Source organism: Hetaerina americana, unplaced genomic scaffold (assembly GCF_022747635.1).
Source record: "Hetaerina americana unplaced genomic scaffold, ioHetAmer1.1.p SCAF_5, whole genome shotgun sequence".
NCBI classification, from domain to species: domain Eukaryota; kingdom Metazoa; phylum Arthropoda; class Insecta; order Odonata; family Calopterygidae; genus Hetaerina; species Hetaerina americana.
Window position 1 is genome coordinate 80,854,742 of NW_027287095.1, and position 13,221 is coordinate 80,867,962.

Here is a 13,221-nt window from a genome sequence, read left to right on the forward strand (position 1 = left end):
ATGAATTAAATTTGCTACCACTCCCATGCATCTACATTATGTTTTTAATTCTATATATAAAAAATAACATCGGCAACTATTCTCTTAACTCTGCCTATCATCATCATTACACCAGAGGCAGGAATGACTTCCATTATGGGAATATAAGAACTAAAGCATTGAAATTAGGACCCAATGAAATGGGCATCAGATTATTTAACAAACTACCCAAAAGTATCAAGGATACACAGGGAACTGCCGTATTCAGGCATAAACTAAAAAGATATCTACAACGCAATATGTTTTACTCGGTTGATGAATATCTCAACAATATTCCCGACCAGTAAGTTCATACTTTTAGTTTCTAGCAATGGTAATGGTCTGATTCATGTTTGTGATCAATGATTTTTCTGAATTTGATATTGTATGTGCATGTTACAGCCGATGTTCATGGGTTTGTACCAAACACTTATGTAACTATGAGCATCTATTCTTTTATGTATCTTAACTGAGCCTGTGTCTTTGCTCCTCATTGACGTGCCTTATATCATGTACATACTTCACCCACCTGGTATTTTTGTATTGTGATCTCTGGGCAAATAAAAGGTAATAATAATAATAATAATAATAATAATTATAATTAACCTATTCCTTTGATCCGTGTTTCTTTCATGGACAAAGAGTGCGCAAGAAGAGAGAGAGAACCTGCTCTCTCGCCTTGAGGATCTCAAAGTGCAACTTGAGGAAGCTCGGGAAGCGTGGTCGTCTCGGGGTGAGGAGTCTGCTCGCCTCCAGGACAGAGTGCGTCTCCTCGAGTCGGCATTGGAGGCAGCCAATGCTGAGCGAAGGGAGCTTGACAAGGAGCTGGGGGCAACGAAAGAGGAGTCCTCGGCACGTCAGATCCAAATCAGCCGTCTTTCGACCCTTCTTGATAATGCCAGGGCCAAGGTGAGTTACTCTTGAGTCTTTGATATCTGGTTGGAAATATTTTAATGCTCCTGAGTGTAAATTAAATGCTGCTGGTGGATTTGTCATTTCACTGATGTATATGCAGTTATTTAATAATGCAATGTATTTTATTAGGGCAAGATTGAGACTGTGTAGACACTTCTTCTCCCTACCCCCTAAATATAACACTGAAGACAATTACAAACACCCATATGCCCTTGGTGGAGGAAAAGTATATCACTTATGCGGGAATCAAACCCTTGACCGCGGGGTTGGCAGGGGATTAGGGAACCCCAGCACCACTAGGGCTGGCAAAAGTTATGGCCCAGGAGGAGCATGGTAGTGACAAGATTATTGAAATTACTGTGGTTCAGTGCCAATTATAAATGGAAAATGTATGCTTTAATTTTCATCATTGAGTATATTTCATAGTTAGAGACTGAATGCTGTCCAAAGGTATTGCCATAATAATCATTCATGTCAATACAATGATGTGGGATGAGTTTATATGCTTTTTTATGCATAATCATTATTTACACATTTCTGTGTGTGCGGATATGCATGAAAACCAATATTAAAAATCTCTAAACATGTAGAAATATTGTGAAAAGAAAAAAAAAGTGAAGTTACTTTACTTTTGACTGGAAAGTATTCAATAGCACCATTCATTTTTGCCTCACAGCGTGGGTTAAGTTCAGACGTGTGCTATATATTTGTTTTTGCCCTGAGTAATCACTTCAATAGGTGAACATATATTTGATAAATAATGTTAAAGAGTAATCATTTATTAATGATGCTATGATGTTAAAAGGCATCAAGATGCTTTTAGTTTTCGGCTTTATATCGTTGAACTGTTGAAATGGAAAAGCAAGTTGAAAAATTTTTCAATTCAAATAAAGTAATTTCATAAAAATTCAGAAACACTTATCAAAGAGCACTGTAGTTTCTTTTCGGCGATGCAAAATGTCACCCAACTGGTTTTACTCAAACTTATCAGACTGATTATGACAAGAAGCAATGGATCCACTTTTTTCATAGGTAATATGCTACATTATATCTTTCTTTGTGTGGAAGACATGATTAAATTTTATAATGAAGTGAACTTCAGGAGAAAATGTATTGCAAGTTCCAGCCTGGGCTTGCTGGGCAATTGTCTGAGCTCCCTCTAGCTTGCAGTACTACTATCAGGGGTGTTTGGTAAATTTTTCTGTATAATCTTTTAGCTTTCCTGAAATATTTGGAAACATAGGTTGTAGTGTTTAGGCCATTTTAAGTGATTTATTCTTTGTCCCAAATCTGTTTTCATTTTTCCATCATGATTTGTTTCATGAAACATATTCCTTAGAACAGAGCTTCATACGCTCCTTTATTTTAAATTATGGGTTTTGGTCTTTTGATTAAGCTATTTTTTGGTCTCCATAGTTTTTTAGTGTGTATTACATGTTTCTAATAAATGATGTTAGCATGCCAGAGGGCATATTTCACTATACGGATAATAGTTGAATGATAAATTATATGCCATAAATTTAATAATTAATTGTTTCATTATATATTTATCAAGGGTCCCTACCAGTTATCAAAGTTACAAAGAATTAATTGCCATAACAGAGTTTGAATGACTTAACTCATTCAACTCCACATGTAGTATCTACAAATAATGTAAATATTTTGAAATCATTTACTAAACATAATGCATGTGGTTAACCTAAAAGTGTAATATCAGTTCATGAATATCTGTTCCCTATCTTATGCATAGGTAATTTCAAAAGGTAACTGGTGCATAAGATTCATTCCCAGTTTTATTCATGTTTCCACTTCGCTAGATATTTATCTTAATTTGAATCTAAACATCTTTGGAACCTATCTTAGATTGAAGAGCTTGAGCAGGCCCGTGAAGTGAGGGATAAGTGTGAATTGGATAATTTGCTGGACCATGCAAGGAAAGAAAAAGATGCCCTAGAAAGTCAAGTTGCCTCACTCCAAGAGAAGTTGTCCCACAGTCAATGTGAAGTGACTCGTCTGAAGGACTCAGTTTGCTCACTCCAGGAGGAATGCAAGGTTTGTTCTGCTCTTCTTAGTGCCTTTGCTTTTTCAGGATTATGTACAAGGGATAAGGTACACTGCTTTAAAGCTGGGCTCAAATATAAAAACTTTGGTTTGCAGTGATACAAGTTGATGATGCATAATCTATTAATAATGAGAATAAGACACAACTTTCAAAGGCAGTTTTCAAACAGGGCATGATGGGTGCAGCTTTCAAAAAATATTTTAATTCAGTCGTCAGAATATTTTGTCCAGAAATTTTTATCTTTCTGATTCTTCACCCACAGTAAGGATTTATTAGACTCCCACTTAGTTCATATTGGCTGCTTTGCGAAGTTTTGGTTATAATTGTTTTTATTCCAGGTTTCATGATAATGCTATTCTTCATTAATTTTTTTAAATTAATTAATTCTGTAATTACACATAGAACAATAAGTCAAGCCGCCTCTCATTTTCTCTAAGAGCCTTATGGTTAGACATTGTTTAATACATACCATCTGGTAGACCATGTGTCTTTTGAACCCCAAATATGCCACCCTATCATGTGTCATCATATTTTCCAAGGATAGAACCACATGAGTTTCTAAGGAAAAGACAAGTTGTTGAATATCTAAATACCCTGGATTGACATTGATAGTAGTAGGTGTTAAGGAACTGATTTAAATAAATAAAAGTTCTAATAAGTGATTTGTGTTTGTGTCAGGTTGCACGCAACAATGCCAAATCTGCGTTGAGTGATTTGGAATACCAGTTGGAGCAGGGAAGATCAGAGATGGCATTGCTGGCTGAAGAAGTGCGTAGGCAGACAGAGGAAGCAGCAGGAGCATGTGCGCAGAGCCAGCGCCACCTGGAGGACAAGCGGACTCTGAAGGCAGCTCTCTCGGAAGCACAACGCGCCACCGTGGATGCTGAGAGGCGTGTAACTGAATTGAAGTCTGAGCTGGAGGAGGAAAAGAAAACACGCAAAGAAGAGGTTAGTGCCCATAGGGGAAAAATAGTGAGGTAGTATGATACATTGCAGTCTCTTAAACTATTTTGGATCTTGCTTTCCACAAAAGCCCTAGTAATGAAAAGAATATATCCTTTCATTGAGTAAATGGGCCATTAATTCAGGAAGTAAGATGAAATGGACTCTCTGACATTGTATATTTATCACTTATGAACATTATTAATTTTATATGACACAGCATTCATGTATGTTACTCATCTCATTTTCATAGTAAGTGCTGTTTTCAATTATGTAAAGTGAAACAATACTACAAAATTATTACTTAATTTTATAATGTCTCAATTGTTTCTTGATATGCATTTGGTCTCGACTCTAATGTTAACTTAGAAGAACATGAACACCATTGTCATGTTTAAGTTACCACTATCGGAGGGTAGGAAGCTAAAGACTTATTTTATTATCCATTACAAGGTGGTGATTTAATGTGCAAGCTTAACTTTAATAATAGCTTTGTATATTTGACTTCAATCTTCATGTATCAAGTCTTGTAGAAAAAGCTTTATGCTTCAACAATTGTTGACATATTTCTGCTTTCATAACTAAGATCCATCGGGAGCAAATGCCTGTAGGGCTGTAATTTTTCTTGCATAGTTGATGGCCAGATTAAAATTTTGATATCTGAGTGAGTTTTTTATGGAAAATGATCCAATGACTGGTTTTCTAATTTTTTATTTGGGCCTGATAATCGAATCACATTTTCTACCTGTGATTGATTTCACCAAGTGCTGAGAAGATATAAATTATGCAAGCTCATTTTTATTCTTACAGCAATAATTTCCGTCTCTCATATTTTCCTAGAAATGCACTTTAAACGGAGAAATAATTCACTTCAGTTGTTGAGCTTTTTTTATTACTACAACTGCATAAGTGTATTTGTAATGAAAATTGAATCATTCGTTGAATCAAAAGAGACAACCTAATGCGCATATCTTTAAACAAAATAATATTAATAAATTTCATCTCTAATTTTTTATTACTATTGATCTTGGGGGATGTAATCCTAAGTATGTGTTAGGCCTCCTAATTGATATTAATGTTAAAATCCATGCATAGCATTCTGACATTTGTTATTTATATATGTATCTCTCTTACAAAATTCCAAAATGAAAAATATGAGTGAACGAGGAAAACTGAGTTATCATTATACTCTTAAGCTAAAGTATCATTTATATGAAGACTTTCTTAATTGTTTCACTTGTTGCCATTCTAATTTCTCATATTTTTTTTATGTAGAATGAAGAGTGGGAGAGGTTTCAGTCTGACCTTCTTGTCACTGTACGAGTAGCCAACGACTTCAAGAATGAAGCCAAACTGGAGCTGGAGAAATATGTTCTGGAGAATCGTGGCCTCAAGGAGAAGATAAAAGGCCTTGAGGTGGAGACAGAGAAGTTAAAAGGTATGCCCCCAATGAGCCCACCCTCATTCCTCTCCCTCCCCGTCCCGCCACTCTCCCTCTCGAGCCCCAGTTCTCCATCCACGCCCCCCATCCAGGGTGGCGTGCTTGTCTCCCCCTCACTGCCCAAAAGCCCCTCGGAAAAGAAATCCAAAGTGTTTGTGTTTGCAAGTCAAGCAGTGGGGACAGCCAAGGAGAGTGGCGGTGGGGGCATCAAAAGGGTGGCACGTGCCATGCGAAGCCCAGGGGGGAAGACGACAGGTTGTGCTGGCAGTGCCGCCCGGTCCTTCTCGGCCACTCCGATTGGGTGCCATGTGAATGGTGCTTACGAAGAGGCACAGTTACAGTTAATGAGGGAGGAGGTGCTGACATCATTCCATCGTGCTAGGGCTAAATTTATGGCCTGTGGAAGTGGTGGTGGTCAGGGCGGAAAAGTGTCCCGAGAATCTGTTTCCACGGTAGTGCCGACGTCCAACGTGAAGGAGGGGTCTGGGGTGATGGGAAGGGGCAGTGAGGGGAGGGGGAAGGAGGAAGAAGGGGGTAAAGAAACCTCTGGGAAAACTGAGAGGAAGAAAGAGAGGAAGGTGAAGACGACTCTGAGTAAGTTCCATCCTTTTGATGGACATTAGATCAAGTTGTTAGCAGTGTCTTTGATTACTAGCCAGTTATTAGTCATGCCTTCTTTGTCTTAGGTTGCCATCATCTCCCTGGGCTAGATAATATTTTCCTTAGGTATAAACACACATTTCTCTGATGAAATTGATAGCATTACTGTTAGATGTTGCGAAAAACTCTTGAAATTAGACTCATTAGGTTGTCATTGTTATTATACTTTTCTTTGCTGCCATCCTCCCTATGTTGATAATTATTTCAGTTGCCAATTATTCTAAAATTATAATTGCATGAAGGCTTTGAAAAGAAAATTTCGAGGGATCCCTTACATTTTATTTTGCTTGTTTTTTAGTCCCAATACTTGCATCAAGATGTTTATAACTTGCTGTAATGTATTATGTTTGCTCGTCACTCTTAACATTGTTGTATCAATCATTCACTGCTTTTCCTGTGCCTTTTTGGTTATCACTATCCTGTGTAGATTGTTGTTGCATATAAATTTCTTGGATATCCTTAAAACATTATCAGGGCTCATCACATACGTATCATATTTAAAAAAATATGACTTACTACTATTCGGTAGAAAAGTAAAATATATACTGGATAATGTAAATGAATTAAGTGAGAATCTTTGCGGGGAAAATTTGAGGATTTTTGCAGGTTGAGAGTATTTGTTGAAATGTTAAGATTGTAGATTTTTGGATTTGAATGTTACAGGAATGCATATGTTGATAGGGTGTTTGCAGAATTTTATGAATAGCTTTCCTTGATTGGGGAAAATTCTACACTCAGGTTTTTGTGAGAGTCTTAGAAATCTAGTTGGCATGGGAAACATGACATTGCTCATGAATCATGGTGTTACCTCCACAATATAATTTTTGAGATTTTCCTAGCAGTAATGAGGAAGGATGAAGTAATATCAATCTCTCAATGGATAAATATAATGGTATTAATTAAGTGAATGTTCAATATTAGATTGCTACTAATTTTGACTTCATGACTTTGAAATGATATTATTACTGGGGTGGAAAATTTGAAAGTGTTTTGGGTATGGCATTTGAATCATATCTTGCTAAGAAGAGCCATACTGTCTCATGGAATTGTGTTTGAAAGGTAAACCGCTACTTGCCAAAATTGCATTGAGTCACTTTGCTCAATATTATAGTTTAATTTAAGTCAAGTTCTTCTTCTAACGTTACAAATGGTTTTGAAGACTGGTGATTGGCTTGATGAAGGTTGTTAATGTTTTACTAAAGTCTGTGGGTTATTTTCAAATTATTTTAATTTTAAGGGCTAATATTTACAAGGTCTTCATGGCCAGGATTCACATGAAGAGCAGGTGGTTCTAATTTTGTGGTTAAAGAATTAAATGAATTATTTTATGACCACTTATTTATTATTGTGACCAGTATTATGACTTTTTCACGGGAGTTGATGTAACATTTATTCAACAATGCTTACATAATGGGGCAATTTTTCCTACTTGAAAAATGTTTGCCATTATTATCCAGTGCCTGCCATTCAAGAATTTCGGAGGTCTCTACTCAAGGTTGTTTGTCACATCACTCCTTGAAGAGGAGTCAGCAAATCAGTGCACTTAACTTTAATCAACAGGAGAAATAATAAGCAAATCTATGGTGTTTCATGATTATTAATGGCTGAAGTACATATTTAATGGTATAGTTTTTATTGTGCATTTATTTATAAGGGGTTCATTTGTAGCATAAGGGAGGCGATGCCATTAAAATTTTGTGTTGGGCAAGGTATTATTGATAAAATCATTCTTAATTAAACTTGTTGAATCAGGAGTTCTTTCACGATGTCTGTTGTTACTCTGCCTTTATTGCATAAATCTTATGTCCTGCAAGTAGCCCTCATAATAAATACTTCTTGTTATGTGAAATATAGATACAATTTTAAAAAAAGGAAGGTTTCATGGAACTGTTGCCAACAATATCTCATGAGAAGCTTCTTATTGGAATTTATCATAATTTTTTCACATTTAGATCGATTTAACCTCTGGCACCACTATTTTTATTTGATTTCCTTTCCACTGAAGCTACACATTTTGTCTTGCTTTTTTTAAATTTAGCATTAGTGTTTTTTGTAATCCTGTTTGTTGTAAAATTTTTATTTTCACATCTGTACCAGTTTGTTTCATCTTGCATCTTTATATCATTTTCTCAAACTGTCATTCTTCTCTCGGTAATTTTATTTGCAGTAGTTTTGGTTATTTTTTAATATGTTGGTGTTCTTAGATTGTCATTTAAAGCTTCTTTCAACTTGTCAAGAGTAACATTCACATTGCTTCTTTGTTGAATTTCTTAACTGCTGGCCCATAAGTTTTACAAGTTCCATTTGTTTGACCTTCACAGCTTCCCCCAGATCTTCGTCTCCAGCTCCCTCCACTAACTCGACCTCTTCAGCTCTGAGCACTCAAACAGAGCGCAGAGGACTAGCCCTGCGCACGGTATCTGCCCCGCCTGCTAGCGTGACAGCAGGCTCGGAGGGGGCCAACGTTGGGGCCATTTTGAGCTCTGTGATGCAGCAGCAGCAGGAAGCAATGGCCGTGCGAAGGCAGAAGCCAGGAGGGATCTCCAGGGCTGACAGTCGTTTGTCTGTTAAGTCGTTAATTGAGAGCATTGAAAATGCCACCAAGCAAGTAAAAGCTGGTGAGTGTTAGAGACTTCAATTTTTTAATCAAATTTTATTCACTGTTTTGGATATAAATTCCTATAATTATCAGTCCGATGGCTGTTGTGATAAAGGAGGGGTAGAGATGTGGTCGCATCAGTCTTTAAGTTTCATGATTCATGGTGGATATGAAAAAGCTAATGGAAAGTAAGAAAAGTATGCTTTGTACCGTTGAGTAACAGTAGTGATGACAGAAGTAGAGATGTAATAAAATATTAATGGTAACATTGAGAAAAACAATATACAAGTGAAATTTTTTGTCTTCTGTCAGCCGTCACTGATAACATAAAGAGTTTAAAATACTGCAAACCTTAATCAGACTTCTTCCCTTTCTTAGTAAAAAATATGTGCATGAGCTATATTGCCTTCTGCATGATAAATTGAAATCTTCAGACTTCATGTGAAAAGTTAGCTTATTTTTAGCCTCTGTATCAACCATGCAATTTTAAGAGTGAATCAAATGGAAGTAAAGGAGAGAATAGTGCATGTGGGAGATTCAGTTAATCAAGAATTGAGAACGAAAGTGTGGAAGAGATTATATATTGAGAAATAACTTAAGATAGGCCATATTTTGTGAATAATGTTAGGTTAAAGATATGGCAAGTTCAACTAAGTAGTTCTGAATACTCCAAAATTTAATGTGAGAAAGAGTGACAGTTGCAGAAAAATGATAGGTATATGTGAGGAGTCATTATGCTGTAATCTTGTTTTGCTTTTACCTTAAATAATAATGCAAAAATATATTTGCAATATCAGGTCCTGGGGGTGGCAGCAGAAGTAGTTCCACTTCCAGCTTGAGCAGTATTACAAGTGCAGACCCTAGAGGAAGCATATCACTGGCTCTGACTTCTGCAAATCCTGGCTCAAACAATACTCAAAGCCAGACCATACCCACTGATTCCTCAGATTCTGATGTGTTCACTGTTGGCAATGGCAGCATCAAGACACCCTTGCGTGACCAGCAACAGAATAATAACCAAGTGGCAAGCCTTCGTGCCCAGAGGAAAGCTCTATCTGTATCAGGTAACAAAATCTTACACTTCTTAAAAATATTGTTTAAATACCGGCTGATGGTCTCTCAGTGATGATATTAAATAATGTCCTAGTATCACTGATACTGATCAATTTGAAGAAGAAGACTTGTATTGATTTGGTTTTATTTGAAAGCTAAAATCAAAATAAGTATGGATTTAATTTTCAAAGTTATACTTGAAACGAAGTTATGAATTGTGAAGCTAAAATGGGATAGTAGTGCAATAATTGGTATGATATAAGGAATAATTTTAGGTAAGGTTATAAAAACTATGAAAACAGCACCATAATTATAGTGTTCTAGTATGTATGTGGGAGTGCTGGAAATTATTTTAGCGCAGGCGGTGCTAGGAAATACTAATAAAGCACATATAAAGCGTTTGAATGAACAGCAGATTTATTCTGAGTGCTGTGGATAACAGACCAAGGTCAACACGGAAAGATATATGCCATGGGCGCAACGTGCACAAGAGGGATGAACGCTCGGCGAGGGTTGAGGCGTGACTGCTTCCGCGTGGGTCAAAATGCCTCCTCGTAGGTCGTGCCTAGGGTGACACCTCGCGGCACACCCCTGAATCGCACAAACAAATGAACCGCTACATCAACAAATGAACCGCCACAATGTACATGATTGATATTTTGGTATTACTTACTAAATACATTAAAATTAGATCTGCATCATTTATCACCAGGCCTTAAATTGAAACCTAGGTAATAATCAGTCAACTATTTGAAGTGGTATAGCTATAGGTAATTTTGAGGATTTATTTTTTTCAGTTTGGTCACAGCCTAGAGGTAATACTTGCCTTCTGATATAGTATTGCTAATATTCAAGCAAATTGAAAAACCCTTAGGATCACCCATCTCTCTCGCATACACCAATCTTTCATCCATCCATTTGAAATTTTGAAGTCCTCTAATGACTTATTATGGTGGGATGGCATAGAAGCTTCATCTAGGATTTTGGTCATGATAGAAAAACTTTTCATTGTTTCGGAAACACAACTAGTTCATAATCAAGAGCATTGTGGTGTCATATCCAATGTGTTTAGGCTCTAGTTTTGGCTGATAATACATATTTAGTTTTGTTAGAACAATTAACTGCAACATGCTTGAAGAATTATTTTTAGTGTTCTGCCTGTCCTTATTAGGAGAGAATGATGTATTAAATCAACTGCGTATCGAAAAATGTGAGAGATTAGATTTAAGCATTTTTTGGGATAATAATATGCCAGGCGATGGGAGAAATGTCTATGAGAAATTTTAGGAATATTGTGTTATTTTTCTGAAATTTTGAAGCATTGTCTTTCACAAAATTTGTCAATATATGGGACATATCACTGGTTGCCAAAGGTCACCAAGGCTCAAGGTTGGGTCTCATCATCATCGTGTAACTGTTTGCCATTCTCTAAATTTTCAATGCCTCTCTCTCTCTCAAACAGATCCTTCTTTCTTTGGGTTCAGCCCATTCGCTGTGCTTATTCTCTCATAAATTTGACGGTACTTTCCTCTTCTGTGAGATAAAAAGGATGTCTGAAAATTTCATGGCTGAAGTGGACATCAGTTGTTGAAATATATTTAAAATGTTTATTCATTGCCAAGTGTGTGCCATTGGAAGAATTCCAATCGTTGTGGCATGTTAAGCAGTGGAATGCCATCCAAAACTACTATGGCCTAAACCTAATGGCACAGCTAAAAAGAGGCTGCAATCCAAATAGTCTTTGTAGCATAAAATTCACCATTCAAAATATGTGGGTATTTTTTATGAAAAGGAGCACTGTAGACCAGTAGGTTGAGCTTTCCTGTTGATGCCTCTGAACACCTTCAGCTTTACCTAAGCTGTGGGGTTTTTTGGGAACCAGGTTTCATTAAAAACCACAGGTGGCAAAGGAATTGACCCCCCTACCCTGTTAGAACTTTTACTTGCCATAGTCAATGTCCTAGCCAGTGCCATAGCCAGTGTCAGTGTCATAGTCACTACCCTCACTTATCAAATCAATCAATCTTTGAGTTGATTGATGTGTTTGTGGAAACCAGTGGAACTGAAGAAGCGATCATTCCAGTTATAGTTTTACTGTGTTATATGTACTTGCTCATAAATTGTAGTCTTTAATGTTATTATGTAATCACATTTGTATTTTCAACCATCAAAAGTCACGCAGTTCAGCACCCTCCAGTGAATCATTACATTGCATTAGCCATTGAAGCATTAATTATTTGGATAAACCAAAATTTTAATTCTCATTTTAAAGTACATAAAATATTTTTATCGTAATACTCTATTAAAGAGAATTTTATGTATTTTCTATTCATCTCTTTATATTAAAGAGTTTTTTTTTAATCTTTCATTTCCATATGAAACTTAGGCATGAAACAATGTTTGAATTACCAATAACTTCTACTTATCATTACAGATGGCATTTACACTAAGCCAAGCCTGCATGATTCTCTAAAAGGAAGCACTGGGGGTGTTAGCTGTAGTAAGAACAGTGATGAGTCCATTCCCCTGAATACTGTTTCAATTCTCTCAAACAAAATGGATTTTGTCAGGAGAAACAGTTATGGAGATCTGAGTATGTTATTTGTTATCAATTATTTTGCATTTTGTCTGTAAAAATTTGGCAAAATTTTTGTGACATAGTTTTGGCCTCTCTTGTATTATAAATAAGAAAATCCAAGTCACAAGAATTTAGATATTTCTAACAAAGAAATTAAAATGTAATCATTGGTAATGAAGCACCAGTATTTGAAGTACTAGTACTAGCATGCCAATACGAGGACTATACAATAAAATACTAGTATTTTCAGTGAAGTCCTAGTATTTATATGTGAAAAGTACAATACAAGAATGTAATTTAGCATGATTTATTTTATTTGAGATACCTTTACTCTTTTGATAATGATAATGCAGCTACCATATCTGCCAGAATAGAAGCTAAGTTTGTTTGCAAAATTAAATATATTTTTTTGGGGCTATTGAAAAAATCAGTGGTTGGTTTTTCGATCAGTAACTGTTTTCAGTTGAATATTTGCTGTACATTTGACTGAGATTTATTCATGTGAGTGGTACCTTTTTAGTCTTTATCTAATTACTATCATGTGCCGTCATCATTTACAGCAGCTGAGAGGAAAGACCCATTGTCAGCCCTGGTGAGGAATGGTGGGTCCCGCCGAAATGCATTGCTCAAGTGGTGCCAGAATAAGACGGTCGGCTACCGTAATATTGACATAACCAACTTCAGCAGCTCATGGAATGATGGTTTGGCATTTTGTGCATTACTGCACACCTACCTGGCTGACCGCATCCCCTATGATTCTCTCACTCCGTCTGAAAAGAGGAAGAACTTTTCTCTCGCCTTCTCTGCTGCAGAGTCTGTTGGGATTCCTACAAGTCTGGTAAGTATTCATTTTCTTGAAATGCTCAAGGATACAAATAGTTAACTGTCAAGGCTCGTTATTTGGTTACTTCTAGGCTTGGTTTCACCCTAATATCATGGTCTGAATTATCTCA

At 36.5% G+C, this 13,221-nt stretch overlaps 1 protein-coding gene across 1 annotated transcript in view; it reads left to right on the forward strand.

Moving 5' to 3' along the window:
* Window positions 1-13,221, forward strand: part of spdi (split discs) — a 442,952-nt gene that overhangs the window by 426,783 nt on the left and 2,948 nt on the right. The window contains exons 10-17 of the mRNA XM_071592136.1: window positions 661-927; window positions 2,797-2,985; window positions 3,674-3,943; window positions 5,213-5,375; window positions 8,360-8,656; window positions 9,435-9,701; window positions 12,125-12,283; window positions 12,829-13,106. Of these exons, the coding sequence (XP_071448237.1) occupies window positions 661-927; window positions 2,797-2,985; window positions 3,674-3,943; window positions 5,213-5,375; window positions 8,360-8,656; window positions 9,435-9,701; window positions 12,125-12,283; window positions 12,829-13,106 (1,890 nt within the window). The remainder of the gene's footprint in view (window positions 1-660; window positions 928-2,796; window positions 2,986-3,673; window positions 3,944-5,212; window positions 5,376-8,359; window positions 8,657-9,434; window positions 9,702-12,124; window positions 12,284-12,828; window positions 13,107-13,221) is intronic.